General features: G+C 40.8%; 1 protein-coding gene across 1 annotated transcript; it reads right to left on the bottom strand.

The window, feature by feature from the left end:
• Positions 1-399: 399 nt before the first annotated feature.
• gad2 (glutamate decarboxylase 2) lies at positions 400-22,530 on the bottom strand. The gene is made up of 16 exons (XM_014181019.3): positions 21,506-22,530; positions 21,031-21,093; positions 20,715-20,870; positions 20,041-20,274; positions 18,999-19,089; positions 17,987-18,099; positions 17,327-17,442; positions 16,507-16,586; positions 16,337-16,391; positions 15,982-16,098; positions 15,101-15,165; positions 14,935-15,013; positions 14,295-14,444; positions 13,358-13,465; positions 12,243-12,332; positions 400-5,765 (listed from the first exon to the last, which is right to left on the bottom strand). Exons 1-16 carry the CDS (start codon positions 21,582-21,584, stop codon positions 5,592-5,594), a joined length of 1,770 nt encoding a protein of 589 aa, XP_014036494.1. The 5' UTR covers positions 21,585-22,530; the 3' UTR covers positions 400-5,591.
• Positions 22,531-22,835: the final 305 nt, after the last annotated feature.

The raw sequence follows: 22,835 nt of genomic DNA, 5'->3' as shown, positions 1-22,835 counted from the left end.
GGCATACTCACAATAAATATTGATATAGATTTTATTTAATTGACTCTTTCTCTAAAAGGTAACATTTCAAAATGTGTAGTTATTAATGTTTTCTCATCCTAGATGCTCAAAAGTCTGGGTCAGGGACAAGGGCGAAAGAGTGAAATTAAGGTATAAAATGCATCTGAAAAGTAGAGGTGATTAAAGAAATCTGGGGTGATTGTAGTGTGAACTTAACATATAAAGAATACAATTTTTTTTTTTTAAATTTAGTCCCCCAAATTGACTCAGGACATAGAAGTTCTCGTAGTTGCAGAATCACCCAACTATACAATATTGCTCTTTCATGTTTGGACGTTTTCTGACATTTCCAGAGGTCTGGAAATTGTGTTGAGGCAAGATAAAAGACAAAACTGAGGATGTCTTTAACTTTTGGCAAGAAGAATATTTATTTGTATTTCCCCAAGAGAGTGACACACATTTCAAGATAACTGGATGTTTGAGAGAGGCTTGTATACATGCGACTGTACATAAGCGTTCCTATTCATTCAAAACCAGTAACCAAGTTTACAGGATAAGTTTATATAATACATTCTTCTTGTATCACATGAATGCATGTTTGTGTGTTTATTGCTGTAAACACAGTCAATTCTCAGATTGTCATTTCAAACATACTTTGTTACAGGGCAAAAATAATATATTTTAGACTCATCCCAGAAACCAGGTTGGGAATCTTGACTGTACAGGATCTATTGTTTCCATACACCAGTTCAGGCAATTAGGGACCTCAGAAAAGGGACCGCTTTTATTCAGATTCCACTGACACGGTTAAATTAAACTACGTATGTAATGTTGTTTATCAAGTCCATCACCATGACACAAGCCAGCATAAACCAAAAACCTTCTCAAACAGACTGCGAATATTGTGGGTAGCCAAGAAACTTCAGAGGGAAGCAATACATTATTTGTAGAGAGATTTGATTGCTACTAGGGCAAAGCTAGAGAGCGATAGAGAGAGATAGAGAGGTTATATATATATGTATAGAAGAGCTTTTAGAAAGGCATGCTTGGGATCTACACATAAAGATATATTATTCTACGTTCATAGCGACAGACTTAAAGAGATACAGTATAGAGAAAGTTAGATTAGCACAGACAGGACAGTTGCAAGGCAAGATTAGCATGCTTGCTGAGCGATAAGCTAACTTTTTACAGGACGTCAACGATACACAAAGCAGCTGTTAAAGGCTAGCGACAGTGCACACTATAGTATAAGCTAAGCTATTCATTTGACGCTAAAGCTAGTAAGAGTGACTACATGGTTGTCACTAGTTACCACAGGCAAAAAGTCATAAACCCTGCCTATTTCTAAAATGTATCTTCATAAAATGTGGTTTTAAACTTTAACCCTAACTTTAACCACACTGCTAAACGTATGCCTAACCCTAACCTTAAATACATTTTTACGAAAAAGCCCATTTTTACTTGTGGCTGTGGCAACTAGTGGAAACCGGACTACATATACCGTCGATTGTATTTCACAAGCTGGAAAGGCAAGGCGTTTCATGCACATGCAAAGGAAGCAAATCTAGTAGCAGCAGCAAGAGTAACAAAATGGCTGACTTTCTGACTACCACAGTGAGATTCTTGTTTTTCTTTCTATGATTCAATACCCAATGTTGCTTGTGTCACAGTGTGCTTGACAATTTAGAGAAGGGATGGAAAGATAGAATCACTTCAGAAAATAGATTTAAGGATGCAGCATTTTTTTGTATTATTTTTAAATATTTAAACTTCCATTGTTGAAGACAGTTGATGGACTTCATATCTAAAGATCACTCCAACTACAAAACAATGGAACAATAAAAGCAAGCATTTTCCAATCAAACCTGGTACTTCCAACAGACCCTTAAGCCGCCACACATTCAGACTAATGACAGTTTCCATTTTTTGTGTATGTTTTTTAACATCGAACTATGAACAACCATTGGACATTGCACATTATTAGGTCATCTTATGCATTTAGTCTAAAGTGCACAATCTTCCCTTTGAGGAGAACTAGACAATACTGGCGATTGATACTAAGGCAACACAGTTACAAACACACAAAAGTACACATTGGCACATACTGTCAAGTACTGTATCACTTGTACACAAAAACCACAGGGCTTGAGTTTAGAAATGGCTTTGCATACTCATTTGAAATCTACACTGTACCATAGTCATAATCTGAAATGGTTTCCAAGATGAATTCTGAAAATTTCCTTTGAAAGCCAGTCCCTGAACGCATTTATCTTTGAAGTAGCTATCATACACTAATCAAGTCAAGTATTTTGACATAAAAACACAGGAAGAAGCAATATCAACTAACAGGGATGAAAATACTGTTCTTTCGATAGAGAAAATACGAATAATTTTACCTCACAAATAGTCTCTGATTATATGTCTTTTGTATACACAAATGCATACACATAGATATGTACTACAGTTATGGTATCTAAAAATTCTATTTACAACCTATGATTAAAAGTGATTGTACAATGACAAACCATATTGAGCAAATTGTGATTTTCTAACTTGTTCTAATGACAATGCTACAAAACCCCTGCTTATAGTGAAGCAGTGCTTGCCCTCTACTGACCTATGCAATTGTCCATAACTTTTAACGTTTTGCAAGTTATATATTTTTTTGACACTTGCATATGATCATCTAATTTTGTAGACTATTGAGTTGACCAAAAAGATGCTTGTTAACTTTGTTTATTGGCCAGATAAATACGTAATTGCTTGAGAATTAATACACAGTAGATGCCTCAACCACAATGATAAGGGAGGCACCTCTCTTCCCTATGCTTTTGTGCAAGTGATGTCAAGTATAGCTGCAAGCCTGGTGAAGTGCCTATACTCAAAACAAAATTCTATCCATTTCTAATACCTCTCTCTACATGTTATCGCTCATTGGCCCCATAAATAAGCAGTATATTGACCAAATCTCTTCACTCCACTTCAAATACAGGTTCTCTCCAATGAAGACTCTGCTCTAAAAGGTCTGATGTCTATCCCAAGAAGGTGACAATGCCACAGAATTACACTGAGTGTACAAAACATTACGAATACCTGATCTTTCCATGACATAGACTGACAAGGTGAACGCTATGATCCCTTGATAAATCCACTTCAATCTGTGTAGATGAAGGGGAGGAGACAGGTTAAAACTCATGTTAAGAAGGCATTCCTAATGTTTGGTATACTCAGTGCATATCAATTTACTGAGAGGTACAAACAACATGGCTGACTATACAACTGGCCTGAATTACTCCCCGTCATATGTTTCGGTCACACACACCTAAACTCAGCAAAAAAAAGAAACATACCTTTTTCAGGACCCTGTCTTTCAAATATAATTCGGAAACATCCAAAAAAGGGTTTAAACACTGTTTCCCATGCTTGTTCAATGAACCATAAACAATTAATGAACATGCACCTGTGGAAAGGTCATTAAGACACCTAACAGCTTACAGACGGTAGGCAATTAAGGTCACAGTTATGAAAACTTATGACACTAAAGAGGCCTTTCTACTGACTCTGAAAAACACCAAAAGAAAGATGCCCAGGGTCCCTGCTCATCTGCGTGAACATGCCTTAGGTATGCTGCAAGGAGGCATGAGGACTGCAGATGTGGCCAGGGCAATAAATTGCAATGTCCGTACTGTGAGACGCCTAAGACAGCACTACAGGGAGACAGGACGGACAGCTGATCATCATCGCAGTGGCAGACCACGTGTAACAACAGCTGCACAGGATAGGTACATCCAAACATCACACCTGCGGGACAGGTACAGGATGGAAACAACAACTGCCCGAGTAACACCAGGAACGCACAATCCCTCCATCAGTGCTCAGACTGTCCGCAATAGGCTGAGAGAGGCTGGACTCAGGGCTTGTAGGCCTGTTGTAAGGCAGGTCCTCACCAGACATCACTGGCAACAACGTCGCCTATGGGCACAAACCCACTGTCGCTGGACCAGACAGGACTGGCAAAAAGTGCTCTTCACTGACGAGTCATGGTTTTGTCTCACCAGGGGTGATGGTCGGATTCACGTTTATCGTCAAAGGAATGAGCGTTACACTGAGGCCTGTACTCTGGAGCGGGATCGATTTGGAGGTATAGGGTCCATCACGGTCTGGGGCGGTGTGTCACAGCATCATCGGACTGAGCTTGTTGTCATTGCAGGCAATCTCAACGCTGTGCGTTACAGGGAAGACATCCTCCTCCCTCATGTGATACCCTTCCTGTAGGCTCATCCCTCCAGCATGACAATGCCACCAGCTATACTGCTTGTTCTGTGCGTGATTTCCAGCAAGACCGGTATGTCAGTGTTCTGCCATGGCCAGCAAAGAGCCCGGATCTCAATCCCATTGAGCATGTCTGGGGCCTGTTGGATCGGAGGGTGAGGGCTAGGGCCATTCCCCCCAGAAATGTCTGGGAACTTGCAGGTGCCTTGGTGGAAGAGTGGGGTAACATCTCACAGCAAGAACTGGCAAATCTGGTGCAGTCCACGAGGAGGAGATGCACTGCAGTACTTAATGCAGCTGGTGACCACAGCAGATCCTCACTGTTACTTTTGATTTTGACCCCCCCTCTGCCCCTTTGTTCAGGGACACATTATTCCATTTCTGTTGGTCACATGTCTGTGTAACCTGTTCAGTTTATGTCTCAGTTGTTGAATCTTGTTATGTTCATACAAATATTTACACATGCTAAGTTTGCTGAAAATAAACACAGTTGAAGTGAGAGGACGTTTCTTTTTTTGCTGAGTTAATATCATCTTGCACCCACTACACACCAGAGAGATAATTGAAAGTGGCATTAAATAAATGAGGTCATCAAATGAAAAGTGCTTTTGCTGTTGAGCATAAACATGGCTGCTTTGAAGAGTATTACTGTGGCGCTATTCTTAGAGCTGCTCGGTGTAGTCAATTAACATTTGCCTTTCTCCTTCACTGCTGTGAGGCACTACTATTTTCATCCTTCAGATTTTTTGGAAATGTGTTTAAATTCAGATACTACAGTTATGGGACGTGTCGGATTTGGAGACTTTGTCATTGTTTTCTAATACAAGTAGAAGTGAGTCAACCAACATTTTACCAAAACCACTGCTTGAAGTATGCAAATGTAAAGGCAGTGGACTGAGTTGAGATCAGCGGAAGTGTTCTTTTAAACATGAGTGAGACACGAATGTAGCTTACAATGGAATTTAAACACATCTGGCACTTCCAATATACCTGGCAAATGAGAAAACAATTAGAAAATAAACTCTTCCTCATCAACCTATTGCACTGGCATTTCATATCACAAAAATACATATAAAGTTACATCAATTACACTAGTCTACACTAGGAAAAACTTTTACAGGGCCCCAGACCAAGGAGGTCCACGACAAAGCTACAATACATAAATATGGATATATCTATAGATTTATTTTTTCTCTCAAACATACCTTGTTATAATATATGACTTTGGAAGAAAGAAAAATAGATTACCAATACATTCACAACAAACATTTCATCCGTTTAGGGAAAAAGAAAGGGATATTTGGGTGACACAAGTCTTATAGATCCTGACCGAGCCGCTCGATTTCCTCGATAAGAAAGTCGATGTCCTCAAAGGTGGCCGCGGGGTTGGAGATGACCATGCGGAAGAAGTTGACCTTGTCCCCCTGTGGTTGGTAGCTGACCATGGTTGTCCCATACTCCATCATCCTGGCCTTGATCACTGGAGCCACCTAGACAACAAGTCACAATTGTTGTGTTACAAAGAAAAAGTGTTAAGTGCTTTTCGACTATTACGAGGAAATACTATTGTAAAACAAGGTCACGTGTATTTATTTAAAAATGTTAAGCCCCTTTTTGTGAAGCCTGGATAAATTGACAATTTCCTTTGACAAACAAATGGACACAAATCAACGTTTTAATCCCTAAAAAAAAGGAAACTTTCACTATTAAATGCCGTTCACTTTATCAAACCTCTGTGTTTTCACTGTGCGACACATCCCTGTAGTCAAGCTATAGTATCTACAGATGCACAAATTACATTCACTCGGTGGACAGGCCGAAAAGACAGCTACAGACAGCTGGGGTGACAAGTAAATCTAACACCAACAAGGTTCACAAGAGTTCAGCAGAAACTGTGATGTTGAGAGGCTATCTTGCAATAAAACTTGGTAAAAGTCATTTATTTGTTGTTCAGTCCAGTCCGTCTGGCTTTGTGGATTACATTCTCTGATGTGCAGAGGCAGATTCAATTACATGTTCTGGAGGAGATAGTGAGAGTGACACAGGCATAGCCGCAGAGTGCTGAGGGGGTGGGGGTGCTGAGGGTGCTACAGCACCTCCTGAAATATATATATATATATATACACACAGTTGAAGTCGGAAGTTTACATATACCTTAGCCATATACATTTAAACTCAGTTTTTCACATATCCTGACATTTAATCCTAGTACAGATTCCCTGTCTTAGGTCAGTTAGGATCACCACTTTATTTTAAGAATGTGAAATGTCAGAATAATAGTAGAGAGAATTATTTATTTCAGCTTTTATTTCTTTCATCACATTCCCAGTGGGTCAGAAGTTTACATACACGTAATTAGTATTTGGTAGCATTGCCTTTAAATTGTTTAACTTGGGTCAAACATTTCGGGTAGCCTTCCACAAGCTTCCCACAATAAGTTGGGTGAATTTTGGCCCATTCCTCCTGACAGAGCTGGTATAACTGAGTCAGGTTTGTAGGCCTCCTTGCTTGCACACGCTTTTTCAGTTCTGCCCACAAATTCTCTACAGGATTGAGGTCAGAGCTTTGCAATGGCCACTCCAATACCTTGACTTTGTTGTCCTTAAGCCATTTTGCAACAACTTTGGAAGTATGCTTGAGGTCATTGTCCATTTGCTTGACCCATTTGCGACCAAGCTTTAACTTCCTGACTGATGTCTTGAGATGTTGTTTCAATATTTCCACATAATTTTCCTGCCTCATGATGTATTTTGTGAAGTGCACCAGTCCCTCCTGCAGCAAAGCACCCCCACAACATGATGCTGCCACCCCCATGCTTCACGGTTGGGATGGTGTTCTTCGGCTTGCAAGCCTCCCCCTTTTTCCTCCAAACATAATGATGGTCACTTCTGACGCACTGGAATTGTGATACAGTGAATTATAAGTGAAATAATCTGTCTGTAAACAATTGTTGGAAGAATTACTGGCCATAATGACCAAAAAGAGGGAGGCTTGCAAGCTGAAGAACACCATCCTAACCGTGAAGCACGGGGATGGCAGCATCATGTTGTGGGGGTGCTTTGCTGCAGGAGGGACTGGTGCACTTCACAAAATAGATGGTATCATGAGGCAGGAAAATTATGTGGATATATTGAAGCAACAGCTCAAGACATCAGTCAGGAAGATAAACCTCTTATGGACAATATCCAATGGTAGCGCCTGGCGCGAAATACGAAAACCCTTAAAAATGCTATAATTTCAATTTCTCAAACATATGACTATTTTACACCATTTTAAAGACAAGACTCTCCTTTATCTAACCACATTGTCCGATTTCAAAAAGGCTTTACAGCGAAAGCAAAACATTAGATTATGTCAGGAGAGTACCCAGGCAGAAATAATCACACACCCATTTTTCAAGCTAGCATATACGTCACAAAAACCCAAACCACAGCTAAATGCAGCACTAACCTTTGATGATCTTCATCAGATGACACTCCTAGGACATTATGTTATACAATACATGCATGTTTTGTTCAATCAAGTTCATATTTATATCAAAAACCAGCTTTTTACATTAGCATGTTTTGTTCAGGACTAGCATACCCACCGAAAACTTCCAGTGAATTTACTAAATTACTCACGATAAACGTTGACAAAAAACATAATTATTTTAATAATTATAGATACAGAACTCCTTTATGCAATCGCGGTGTCCGATTTTAAAATAGCTTTTCGGTGAAAGCACATTTTGCAATATTCTGAGTAGATAGCCCGGCCATCACGGCTAGCTATTTTGACACCCACCAAGTTTGGCACTCACCAAACTCAGATTTACTATAAGAAAAATTGGATTACCTTTGCTGTTCTTCGTCAGAATGCACTCCCAGGACTTCTACTTCAAAAACAAATGTTGTTTTGGTTCGAAATAATCCATAGTTATATCCAAATAGCTCCGTTTTGTTCGTGCGTTCAAGTCACTATCCGAAGGGTGACGCGCCGGCGCGTTTCGTGACAAAAAAAAATCTAAATATTCCATTACCGTACTTCGAAGCATGTCAAACGCTGTTTAAAATCAATTTTTATGCGATTTTTCTCATAAAATAGCGATAATATTCCAACCGGGCGACGACGTATTCATTCAAAGAGAGAAAGAAAAAAATGGAGTCATCTCGTGCACGAGCGCTCCAGTGTCATTGTCCTCAGAAGGACCACTCTCCAAAACCCCTGCTGTTTTTCGCCCAGAGACTGCAGAGCTATCATTCCACGTTCTGGCGCCTTCGTAGAGCCAATGAAAGCCTTAGAAAATGTCACGTTACAGCACAGAGGCTGTATTTTTGATAGAGAGGCTATAGAAAGACAAGAAATGGTCAGACAGGGCACTTCCCGTATAGAATCTTCTCAGGTTTTGGCCTGCCATATGAGTTATGTTATACTCACAGACACCATTCAAACAGTTTTACAAACTAAACTTTAGAGTGTTTTCCATCCAAATCTACTAATTATATGCATATTCTAGTTACTGGGCAGGAGTAGTAACCAGATTAAATCGAGTACGTTTTTTATCCGGCCGTGAAAATACTGCCCCCTATCCCAAACAGGTTAAAGCTTGGTCGCAAATGGGTCTTCCAAATGGACAATGACCTCAAGCATACTTCCAAAAGTTGTGGCAAAATGGCTTAAGGACAACAAAGTCAAGGTATTGGAGTGGCCCTCACAAAGCCCTGACCTCAATCCTGTAGAAAATTTGCGGGCAGAACTGAAAAAGCATGTGCGAGCAAGGAGGCCTACAAACCTGACTCAGTTACACCAGCTCTGTCAGGAGGAATGGGCCAAAATTCACCCAACTTATTGTGGGAAGCTTGTGGAAGGCGACCCGAAATGTTTGACCCAAGTTAAACAATTTAAAGGCAATGCTACCGAATACTAATTGAGTATATGTTAACTTCTGACCCACTGGGAATGTGATGAAAGAAATAAAAGCTGAAATAAATAATTCTCTCGACTATTATTCTGACATTTCACATTCTTAAAATAAAGTGGTGATCCTAACTGACCTAAGACAGGGAATTTGTACTAGGACTAAATGTCAGGAATTGTGAAAAACTGAGTTTAAATGTATTTGGCTGAGGTGTATGTAAACTTCCGACTTCAACTGTACATATTCTTATTCATCCCTTACGTTTGTGTGTATAAGGTAGTTGTTGTGAAGTTGATAGATTACTTGTTAGATATTACTGCATTGTCGGAACTAGAAGCACAAGCATTTCGCTACACTCGCATTAACATCTGCTAACCATGTGTTTGCGACCAATAAAATTTGATTTGATTTGAATTTTTGGGGGGTCTGTAAGAGAACTAACACGTTTAAATTGTTTTGTGTAATACCCCTTTAATTGCGCATCTGGCCCTTTAATTGTGCATCTATTGTGTCATTCGCGAACGACCCATCACTACTGGCTACACAGTAATAGAAAAACGCCTGCAACACACAGACAGAAAGGGGAAATTTTGCTGGAATTTAATTGGCAGATATTGTGTAAGGTTTGGCTTTCTAAGCCAATAGTGGCTAACCACTATGTCATATAATGTCAATGTTGCGTTGGTTAGATAGTAGCTGGGAGCTTGCGGTGTCTGATAATTGTGAAATTTGTTTATGACAGTTTGCGGTGGACCACGTAAAAATTACATGTACTTTCAGAATTGTTTGGTGAGCTACTCACAGGTGGTCTGCGAGCTACTGGTAGCTCACAATCAACCTGTTGGAGACCCCTGGTTTAGTCCATAATGTTGCTTGATCAGTGGTTAGGTTATTAGCTGGTCAAAATTAGGCTACTTGAAAAGTGGTATATAACCGTGTGTTAGTGCGGGTATTCATTGAATGTATGTAAATCATGAAGCTCATCTGCATTTCCTGCAGCGCAGGAAAATTCTCAGCGACAAAAGGGTGATCACATTAAGATCCTACACCTGTAGGTGTCATATGGAGTAGAGGCATTCTATCCACGCACGGATTTTCAGCATTAATACAAAATATGGGGGAGAAGTGCTCAAGAGAAATACATAGGATATAAAGCTATTTTACGTGGGTGTACAGTATTTTTGTAATTCACATTTGTCTTAAAGGGGCAAGGAGGTACTACCAAGAGGTAATGCTAGGTGACAGTTTGTGAAGCTCAACTTTTCAGCGTAGAGCTTTACAGATAGCAGAGCTTAACAGATTCAAATCACCTGCAGGTCCACAGTAATCTTCTATAGACTTAGAATATATCTGGGGTATTAAGTTACAGAAGGCCAACGGAACTTTGGAAACTTCTGCAAGTTTAGGCTTAATAAGGAAAATGGATATTGTCTTAAAAGGGAACATCCACTAAAAAAACGATCTTTTGGTATTTGTTTCATTAGTGCACTGTTGATACGGTCCCAAATGTTTTTGCATAACAGCAGTCGAGTTTTCACCAGCCACTTCATCATGATAATGCAAAATGCTAGTTAGCTTTTAATGTTTGATTGCTTAATTTGCTTCGAGTCTATATTTTGAATCAGTAGGTCATGTTTTGATGTATTGTGGTCATTGTTTCTCCTTACTGATGTATTGATGCTGTTTTTTGTTTTTGCTTTCTACCTTATGCGCATTGAGCATGGGAAATGCGCTCTACAAATGTATTATTATTATTATTATTATTATTATTACTACAGTCATTTCACACATCTGTTGCAGGTGTCCTGTTGTAATTGGCAACCCTGCAAATAACAATAAATAATCAACTCTGAATTGTGCCTCACTTGAATCAGTCCTTTGGCAAAGGATTTTGTGTCCAATTGTTTCAAAGCGCTGTTGAAAACACTGGTGGTTGAAAAAAAGCTAGTCCAAATGGATTCAGAATATCATGTCTTCCAGCACAGTCCCTAATTGTGCTAAATGGTCATCATTATGACAATCACCACTGTCTGCAGAAAACGCAGAATATCAGTCCTGCTAAACATCTATACCCTTAGCAGATGGGGCATGTCAACACTGTTTTAATAAGGATGTTATCATGCATGTGTGTATGAGACAATGGCATAGTTTCAATCAGATCAAGCGTTAACCGGCGATAACAGACACCCCACAGCGCATGTTTCGGCAGTGTCAGAGGTGGAACTGCGTTGGAGCCTTCAAACCAGTGAGCAGCTGCTCTTGGGATCATTGTCACGAAGCCACACCCGTCTCACTTTAGAAGTTCAGAGCGAGAAAGTGAAGGCTATATAAAAATAAATCTGCGAAAATTTTAAAATCATTAAATAAAAGAATGAGAATTTCTATCAGCCTAATCGAGGTGTAGATTACATCGCACATTCCAGTGTTCGAATTTGTAAACAAGGCTGCATGGGATTTCTGTTAATGTGACTCCCTGCAGCCAATGGCAATGTCCACTTTAGGTATAATGCCGGGAGCCACGTGGATTTGACAGCTCTAACTCAGTCCCACCTCTGACACCACCAAAACAACTGCTATGCGGATGTCGGCTAAAGTATATCAGATTTAATAGAGCCCCATGTGTGTTAGAGAGAGAGGTCTCTTTTTATGGCTGGCACGCACATCATCTGTTCATCCTAATTGCAGATTAGAGGACCCCTGCTGCTGAGTGGCTGCCACAGTAACAACCCACGGCCAATGATTGAACCCATGAACAGTAGCCCCCCCACCCCATTCACTCCCTCCCTCCTCCTCACACAGTCCACGGAAACATGCCTGTCGTTTTTAGATTCTCTCATTCGAATTGTGCTATCGTGGTTGAGCAAATGAACTCTATTGACATGCTTAATGACTTCCCAAACGCCTTCCATTTTCAGGCAGAGGGGCTTCTCTACAAATTACATCAGAGGACTGCCATTTTGTTTCGGGTGAAGGAGACATGATGTGGACAAACTGAGTGCAGTGAGACGGAGGTGTCTGAGGCTCAGGCAATACGGACCGGACCAGTCCTTTATGTCTTACGGCTCACCTTGTGCAGGCGCTTCTTTTTCTCCTCTTTGTCCTCCAGGTACCGCATGCCAGGAGGGAGGTACCAGAAACACACGTTGGTGTGCTGAGGCTGGGACAATGCAAAATGGGAAGACGAAATGATTCATCAGTCAATTATTAGGCTTTACACATGGAAGCGCACGCACGCGCACGCAGGTGCACGCGTCAAATTGAGGAGCTGGAAAGACGGGCGAAAAAAAAATCCATTAGAGAAACCATGGAATATTGGAATCCACTCAGGTTGTACAAAATAGAAAGCTCTCAAAGCAATCATGGCTGTCAGTTTATCAAGCCAGCGCTGTGTATACTGAGCAATTCACACCCTGACAAAAGAACTCTGCTGTGAGTTCTGCTGTGTCGGGTGGTGCTGTCGGTGGCAGTGGTCTGAATAGTAAGCAGGTAGAGTGGCTCTCGTTCATAGACCCTCTGGCTATGTCTGACTGTCTCACATGTCTATCTCCTAGTACCAGATGTGATGGGAGAAAAAAAACCTGCCTGCTCACTGGTGAAAAGCATTCATTACCAATGGTTGACTGACCATGCATACCAGACTCCTTTATTTAGCGGGAGTGTTGAGTCCCGACTGCACTGATGTGGTGCTATGGTTTTCTGGGCCACCAAGCCAAGTTAACACCTGGACCAATGCCCAGGGGATTTGGACTATTCCTGCCTGTCATTCTATTGTGTTATAGTTGTCTTTTATATGGCTGTAATTATAAGCTAAATAAAAGTCTTTTAAATGCCAGGGTGTCCATAATCTACCGCAGGGGGTATTCATCTCTTACCCTACGAGGTCCGGAGCCTGCTGGTTTTCTGTTCTACCTGATAATTCATTGCAACCAGTCCCAGGTCTAAATCCGTCCGTCATTAGAGGGGAACAATGAAAAAACACACACGGTGGAAATGGCTTCGAGGTTGAGTTTTGAGGGCTCTGTGGCATGGATCAGCCCTGCTCTATAGTATAAAATACATTCCAATTAGATTTTAGCCGTTCACAACATCATCACATAAATGTATAGTGTTTTTTGTTGTTGTGTGTGTTATCATTCATGTCATTCAGTGTCTAACCATACAAAACATTTAATATGAACATACCTTTCCATTGAAGACCATCTCATATCCTTCCCTGTCCTTGATCTTGTTGTACAGGTACTCCGAAAGCTCCAGACACTTGTCAATCTGAGCCTCGAACCCGATGGTGCCCTATCGGTGAAGAGGAAAATGCTGTCAACAACACGGTAAAGGTAACAACAAAGGTGAAAAAAAGAGAGCTTATTTTAAAATCATACTAACGATAGCTCATCTTTTTAAGTCCCAACAACTGACAACGTGAACACAAATGCTGTTTTCCTGCGGTGATTGACATTTTCCAAGAACGTTTCATAAATGTCTTGACCAAATTAGAGAAGACACTTGGTACACTAAAACCCACAGTCCAAATGCAACACGAGCAAAAACGACTCCCTCCACACGTCCCTGCCTTTTCAATGCAGGTTGATGTCAGTTCCCATTGTAGCACTGTGATAAGCAATTACCCCACTAGTCCTCAGCTGTCAAGCTGCAGGGGTCAGACTAACTACTTGCAGACCAGGACAGGCTTTACATCCCAGCCACATGGTCAGAGGGAATCTATTTGTCTGGGATGTCCAGCATCACAAAGCTCACTATATTATACTTAACAGGACCATTTGTTGACTGAAGAAACAGAAGGCTACTGAAGGTTTTGAATTCATACTGCACACAATGTAGCCAAACAGATGTCAACAATGCAATCAGAAAAGCAATACACTGTATATTGTACTAGGCTGTAAAAGGCTTATGGAATATCCATTTTGAAATATACATGAGATAATCCCTGGCAAAGAGAACTATAATATATATATTTTTTAAATACCAAAAATATCAACATAAATGTTATCTAAAACAATCTGTTTTACAATGAATCAAGGCATGATGAAAATCTCTAGAGGGGGATCTTTATTGAACTAAATGATCGAAAGAGAACTACATTTGCAAACAGTACTCTACCAACCTTCGCTCTCCACATGAGCCAGAGCTTGAAGATGTCCACATGACGTCCACACTGCAAGGCCTTGTCCCCAGTGTCGTAGGACAGGTCGTAGTGCTTATCCTGCTGGAACAGGTAGCAGGCGTGCATCTGGTTGCAGTTTTGCATCAGCCCCTGGAGAAGAGAAAAGATTCACTTAAGCAATAAGGCCTGAGGGGGTTTGTGGTATATGGCCAATATAACACGGCTAACGGCTGTTCTGAGTGCCTGGACACAGCCCTTAGCCGTGGTATATTGGCCATATATAACAAACCCCCGAGGTGCCTTATTGCTATTTTAACCGGTTACCAACGTAATTAGTAGTACAAATAAATGTTTTGTCATACCCATAGTATACGGTCTGATATACCACGGTATTCAGCCAATCAGCATTCAGTGCTTGACCCACACAGTTTATAATTACGATTATACAACAGTGACAATAGCTAGTTAATACATATCCTGTAATCTCATTCGCTACAAGGTCATTTAGGATGGATGTGTAACTTAGCAATGACCTTAGTCATGTAGGATCATACAGTAGGCCTCTTATACTGAAATGTAACGAAAGAAACATTGTGATGAATATATATGTAATGGGGATATCTCCCCTTTGACCCTGTACCTCCTCCCGGACCAGCAGGGCTGAGCACTGCAGTGGGACTGCCATCATCTTGTGAGGGTTCCATGTCACTGAATTGGCCCTGTGAATTGAAACGACAATGGGTACTTTTTCCGAATATTGATTTAAAAGATGAAAATTCATCATTTTAGTGCATTTCAGTACGGACCTCTCAACTCCATCGAGCTTCCACTTGTGCATCCTGGACATGATGAGACTGCCTCCCCACGCACCCTGAGTAGAGAGAGAGAGATGGTGAGATGACCAAACTACAGAACACTTTGGAGCGTGAGACTGAGTCTCAACATGAAGAGCCCCATTACATTACAAGAGCCATATGTAATAACATACAGTTCATATTCACGGAGTGAGTCCGCTGACAGTTTCCTGCAAATACTGACGACTCGTCTCTACTTCATATTTTGTGGAAAGGGAGCTCCTAAACCTCACCCTCACAGTTCTACTTTTCGAAAACACAAGAATTCAACGTAAAAAGGCCCTAAACAAATCTAGCATGTCTGCAGTTTGACACTGATGGATCTCCTTTCTTGGTCTTAATAGAGGTGTCTCTATGTCATGCCTCAATCACCTCCATTACACAGAGTCCTTCGGTGAGAGAGGCCATGATGGGGAAGTCAGGGGAAAGGATGATTTACAGCCCCCGCTCCAGTTTCCTTAATCTCCAGTGTTACAGAGGAAACTGGCTGAGTTGCTGTCTCCTATCTAGGTCAGCTGAAAGCAGCCGAGGGGACTCAGATATATTACATGAATCAAACTCTGACTGGTGAGCTCTGTATGCCCCTGTCCCTGCAACACCCAAAGCTAAATGCTATGGACTTACCATCTGATGAGGTAACAACAAAGGTATTCACCTAAAGTAACTTGAGTGTGTAATAGCCGCTTGTATAGTGTAACTTAAGGTAATATCCTGTAATTTGCCACCATAACAGGAGTCTTGCTCTGTATACCAGTTGGCACGATTCTTATCAGTCAGCTGTACAAAATCTGTGCAAAATCAGCATGTAATAAAGTACACGTGTTTGTACTTACATCCACGTGAAACCAGACTTGGTACTTCTTACAGATATCTGAGATGGCAATGAGGGGGTCAAAGGCTCCGTAGACTGTGGTGCCAGCCGTCGCACTCACAAAGAATGGCACAAATCCCTAAACATACAACATGAAAAGAAATCATTCTTGTCACGTACCAACATTATAAATATTTCCCATTATACACATGGCATCACCGGTGATATATTTTAGATAATAGCACAACACATTCCTGATCATCATTTTGGTAAATGTCCATATGGTTTCACAATATGAAGAAGAAAAAAAACCGACTTAATAGCCATTGCTCTTTAACAGGGATATGGATGGATGTGTCATGTGTGTATGAAAATACCTTCTGCTTGGCTTCCAGTATTTTCCTTTCAAGGTCAGCTGGTATCATTTTACCACTGTGAAGAAGAAAAAAAAACAGGATTTCATTGCTTGAATGCTTTTGCCATTAAATGACATGTTCTGTTTTATTCCGCACCTGAGGCCGACTGTATAGTTAAAACACTACAGTACCTCTCATCAGCTTTGATACAGATGACACTCTCTGTACCAATGCCAAGGGCTGCTGCTCCTTTCTTGATTGAGAAGTGACTCTAAAAGACACAGAAGTAGAGAAATCCCTCGCACAAGCTCTTCCCTTAACCTGATTACATTTCCTGTTTGATGTATTTCATTGAATGCTGCTGTAAAGGGAATTCCAGACCAAGGAAAGAATAAAAAGAGATGAGCTGTAGTAACTTTGGAATGTTGCTGTCCAAGGCCACGCAAAGGCTTTTGGGAGTGTTCTATTTCAGCTGTTGTTTGCCAAATTGTTTAAATGTCCTGGGCCACTGCAGGGGAGAGGAGATAACAGCAAGTGTCCTTGTGTGCTGTACTGTCATGCAGAATGTCAGCAAATCAGCCTCACATTAGCTATGGCTGCATGTGAAGGTGACACAGACATTTCCCACCTAAAAACCTATCGGGTGCCACTGGCTGAGATGTCAGTCCCTTTTTCTACAACATAAATACATCAGTGATGAAAACTGTGACCTGGCTTTATATGGAACAGCTGGCCCAGCAGTATGCCGAAGGGATTTCATTGGGATTCTGACGCCCACTTTGCCAAACATTACCCTCTTTAAGTAGTGAACGCTGGATCCTTGTAATTTGACGTAATCTAAGAACAAAGCATACAAATTATACTCCCTCACCAAAACATTGGGATAAAGCAACTATGAAGCACAATAAATAAACACAAAAAAAGGAAAGTCAAAGCAAGAAATGTATAAAACGACAAATGAATGAATTAACAAATTAAATAAAGTGAAAATTAAAGATAGTAGGGGCCTACATGCTCGGATGTGAAGGCTGCCAGTCTGGGGACTGATGACATTCCTTTCTCCTTCACTTCAGGAAACATCTTGAAGCGAGCCAGCAGCATGGCATACATATTGGAAATGGCACCACCTAGGGGAGAGAGGCGACGCACACCGCTCAATCACGTGTGTAAGCACCAGCAGCTCCCCAATCACTTGTGTTGTGTAAGGATCATTTGGTACAGCCATCAGATGTCAAAACTCACATGAAGATAATGCTTTGGCTATTCAGTAACACAGGGCTAAAAGTAAATTCAATGGTTATGCATTGGTAACATACATGTCTCAGGAGAATCTGTCTTAAATGTTTTGAGGAAATAATCAAAAATACAATGTTTCAATGATGATAGCATATATTTACATGTCCATGTAATTGTGAAAAAGCAGCAGTTTGCCTCTGTTGTTATAACCTCCTATGTTTTTCGTTTTGTTTTTGTTATATGTCAACCAAGAGTCCAGAGGAGAAATGAAAGCAACCGAAATGTTGTAAGGGAGGAAGTGGTTTTATGCTAACTGACTGTGGAAAGTGTTCCATTTTTGTCATCAAAATGCAAATTTACACATCGCTGGAGATGGGCCAACCAATTTTCTGTGAATCTGATGGGGGGGGGTTATAATTGGCGTCACCTACGCACCGGGAGAGAAGATTCCATCCCCTCGACCACCCTCCCAGCCAATGATCTCCCTCATTTTCTTCAAAGTGACGTATTCCAGCAGCACGAACACTGGAGCAACCTCATAGGTGAACCTGGATTGCACAAGCGAGAGAGATCACATGACTGAGTTGCACAAAATATGGATCCAGACCCCCCCCCCAAAAAAAATGTAATAGTTAAATGTAACGACAGACAAATGATTTAGCATCTGTCTTTTCTCCCCTCTGGAGTTCTATGGTTTCACAACCGATTTGGCTTGAGAAACAGTTTATCATGGGCTCAGGTTTAGCATGAGGGATGGGGTTATATAGCTCATAGAAGCTGACAACGTATTTCAAAGTCAAGACAGACAAAGCAAAACATTGGGTTTATTGAAATGCACATAGCAGTAGATGTCAATGTAGAACATTCTTTATTTGATTGTTAATTAACTTGCAATTCAACCACAAACACAGTGGAATTTATAAAGGTCATTGCAGGTTATGTAGGTTAAATGCAATACTCTATCTTTTTTTTCTTCTCTACATTACAAAACAGTTCAACATTCTCTGCATCATACAAACGGCTTGCTACACTGCAGCATGTTTGACTCCAAATTGACTACAAATGTATTAATTTTGGGGATTCAGTGCATTTAATTGTGCCAGCAGAACCCTTATTTCACTGAGCCGTGACTCTCAGTAAATATCATCCCCCACTCAGCCAGAAATTAACTTCCGATTAGCCTGAATCAAGCCAAAATGCTAATTTTCTCCGCTTGAATTGCCATGGGGATAGCGAAGGAGGGAAGGCGGTAAGGGGTGGGGTTAAATGAATACGGAATTGAATTCTGTACTGCCTTTCCTTTCAACCTTTCACATGCTCTCTTTGAGTGAGACCCCACTATCAGTGTGAGAAGACACAGCAGAGAATGCCTATGGATGGACCGGAAATGGAAATGATTGTTATTACGTTTTATCATTTGAATCATGATGAGGCTAGTCATACTCACATGTTGGTGTTTGCGGTGGACGTTAACCAATCAGCTGCAAGACCAACCATATCTAATCCTGTAGAGAGCTGATTGAAGTATCTGGGGTGGGCTAGAAGCAGAGGAAATTGTGTGAGATGGCAGAATTTGTTGTGGTCTTTTTTGGAAATGTCGGGCATGTTTTCCTGTATTTCTGTTTTCCATACTATGCTTTTTTATGTGATTCTGGTGCCTATGCCACTTGGCACAGCTTGGCATGTAAGGCTGTATGTAGCTCCTTCATAGTTTAATTCAGTTGTGCTGTGCTCTTGGAGTGACAACTATTATGCTTGTATGGTCATGCTAGAAGATTTTAAAGAGAAGGTGATGTCAAAACGTTTCAATATTTGTTAGTCATTTTACCAGCCCTGGGGGTATTCGTTTTAGTTTTTAAATTGAACATGGTGAGGATAATAGCATAGCATATATGGACCATGTTAGTGATTTTAGCATTGATACTGTCAAATTCGTTTGGAAATTGTATTTTGGGGAAGGACATCATGTCATTTCCATTTTGCTCCATATATTATGCCTTTCTTCATCCCGAATAGTGCGGCACGGGGGGGGAAATGACCTAGCACATTTAACAGATTATGATCTCAAAAACATTAGATTTCCACCATCTATACACACCATCTACAGTCATTTGCTAAATAAAAACATGTAACGAAAACACACATGTAGGTCTGTTTTCTTGGATATGCCAGTGGATAGGCCTGGTTTATATTTTAATCTCAATCTATTAATATATATTTTTTAAAGAATCTGCTGCTGTCCTTTAATTTTCGTCTGGGTAGCCCTAGGCCTAATGTGCGAACAGGAACAACTCTTCAGAAGAAAACATTTAGCAATTCATTTGGTGTATATTGACCCAAAAGGAATTTACAAAAAACATATAGCTAGCTATTGGCTGAGTAAAACAGCAGGCGGACAGACAATATTGATTTTGAATTGTCCATTTCCTCTCATAAAAAAAGCTGCGAAATTAACATTTTGTTGCAAAAAAATACATTTCTTATAATACCTGTTTTGATAGCGTATTTCAGAGTTGCACGACAGCTTATCAAAATATCATCCAGTGTTTCTGGCTCATCCTGCAGTTCCCAGTTGTTTCTCTGAAGCAATTCATTGGGATAGTGGAAATCAATGACTTTCGTTTCTCTATCAAATGACTCCGTGATATATGCCAGCAAAATATCCACAACTTCTTGGAGAAAAGTCATTGTCTTCATGTCGCCATCCAACGCGGGTAGTAGATCTGTGAATCAATGTAAAAATGCAGGCAATTTGAATTTTAACTCTAAAGTGTCATTTTAACCTTGAAAATGAAGGACAGACAGGCCTAGATTTAAGTAAGGAGAAAATGTGTAGAAACTGTAGACCTATTAGGAAATAATAGGCTACACATTTACACCAGATACATAAGGCCATCGACTATTTTATTATTTGTTTCGAAGTGATAATGACTAACCTAAATTAATTATATGTAAATAAGAAAATATAACACATTTTCCGTTCAAAATAACAGGTCTATACGTCAGAATGCCTACGTGGGTTTTAAAATAGGCTTCTTGTTGAATTTGTTGAAGGTTACTCTGCTTTTCATATGAATGATGCATCATTCGGGTAGGCCACTCATATCACGATTTCGTATGTGGAAAATGCATCAATATAGGCCTATCATGTTTATAGGCCTACCTGTTGAATATAGATCTGAGAAACCGACAGTCGCCTCAGTCGCCTTTAGACAATTGCACGGTTTGTTGCATCCGCAGGTCCCAACCGTTGTCTCATCCAGTTTGGTGGATGTCGGCTCGGATGTTTTCTCGCCCTCTCCAGCAACACTGAGCAGAGCTTTAAATGTTTGTTTCAGTTCATTAAAAAAATCAGAAAAAGAGTAAACAATTCAATGCACGATAAGCAGTGAATATGTTGCGACAATGTTATATTGCTTCATATAGGCTATGCTAATGTGAAAATTATAGCTGTTTTTTCTTTTCCAGAACCAACCTACCACACAGTTTCGATCCAATGCCTCCAGGTAGTTTTTGGGCCGCCGCCTGGCACCATGCCCTGGCTGGAGAGAGCAAGTCAAAGACTGATGAATAATGGGCTATTTTCAGGCTCTGTGTAACTTACAAATATTCAGAAAAAAACGTGCTGAAACAAGGTGAAAACAACCTCACATGAACATAATACGCTGTATTGGGCTACCAAATTCACAATGACAGGGCTACTAGCAATTTATATAATCAACATTTTTTTTTAAGTCGTCTTAACCTTGACTAAGCCCATTTTGTCTAGGGGCTATATGCATGACATCAAAACAATGTGACGTCGTCTACCGGTCATTGTTAAGCCACATTTATCCTGGTAGTCTGAATACATTGTTTATGCGAGTTATGGGGTTGCAAGCATTAAACGTTGTTTTATCCAACCAAATAGGTTATTTCATTTTCCCTTTAGGGGCTCAAGCCGATAATACTCACGCGTAGTGGGGCTTTGGTTGCTGGTATTATCACCAGCATTCTCTGGCGCGCCAAGACCCCAAAATCCGTGTGATGCCATTGCAAACAGTCGCCAGCAGTTAAGAGCTATATGAAAGACAGGGACAAATAGCGCCCATTCAACCGGGGGGAAAATGTGCCGAAGGGAAACGGGAGCTGTTCAGCGACGTGGTGCTGAAGCTGTCTGTCGACTCTTTTCCAGCTGCACAAAATCAAACTGTGCATTCAACAGAGACACAAACGAAACTGTAAAAGTGCTCAAAACGTAGCGCTCTCTTCACGGAGACTCTTCTCTGTACGCAGGCGACCACAGGTATACAGATGGAATGCCAGGCATTGTCTTCTCAGAGAATTCGGTAACAGTTACCCAGAGCCCCTCGCGAATCAGTGTAAAGCGCAACCTCTCACCACTGGGTAAAATAGGCAAGGCAATGTAGTATGGCAGAGTGTAAGAGTATGAATATATCCGTATTGTAAAAAAAGGCGATAAAAAGGCGATTTCACTAAGGCCACTTTCAGGAATAAGCACTACTATGCAGAGTATAATCCAGCGGTGAAAAGTAGAGCGCAGGGTTTGCTGTATTAATGTTGTAAGCAACTTAATAAAACAAACGTGTCCCACCGTAGTGCTAACCTTTCAAGTCACTAAATAAATTCCAATGTGATTCAGTTCCTGACGAACTGGGTTGCGTCATGAGTCGTGACCACACATCTTTGTCCCCCTCCTGCTGCGTGCGTGAAACTCAACACCAGAAACAGTCTCATTTAAACTGTTTTACTCCAGCTTGGCTGTCCTGATAATTCATTGATCCAAAACTTTTTTATGCCTTGTCGCATCCTATCATTGCCCCCCTCCGGTCAAGGAAACGTAACGCGGTGTGGAGTGGGAACGCGTGGGTCACTCTCGCTCCGCTAGAGTTCAAACCGAGTGCTCCATGGAGAGTGGCGTTCAAATCCGCGGTCCATTTATTGTGCCTGGCTCTCCGTCGGTCATGGCTAGAAGGGCTCCAGCTTTTGTCAAATGAATGTCAAATATTGGAATTGTTTTGAATTTTAGCTAACCCTAACCCTTTTCCTAAACTTAACCTAATTCCCCTAACCTGCTACGTTAATTCTGCTGCATAAATTCTCCTAACTTGCTATGAAAAGTCAAATCTGACGTTTTAACTTGACAAAAGATGTAGCCCTTCAAGCCATGGCTGTCAGTGCTGTCCAAGAGCCATGCATCCAGATCCCAGATGGCTATATCGGTCTGCTAATACAGGACTAGTAAAGCCCCAGTGCACTACTTTTGTAATAAAAGAAATAATAA

The sequence above is a fragment of the Salmo salar genome, chromosome 29 (genome assembly GCF_965601325.2).
Source record: "Salmo salar chromosome 29, fSalSal1, whole genome shotgun sequence".
Classification (NCBI taxonomy): Eukaryota; Metazoa; Chordata; class Actinopteri; order Salmoniformes; family Salmonidae; genus Salmo; species Salmo salar.
Note: the sequence above shows the minus strand (reverse complement) of the source record. Positions and strands in the feature narration are given on the sequence as shown.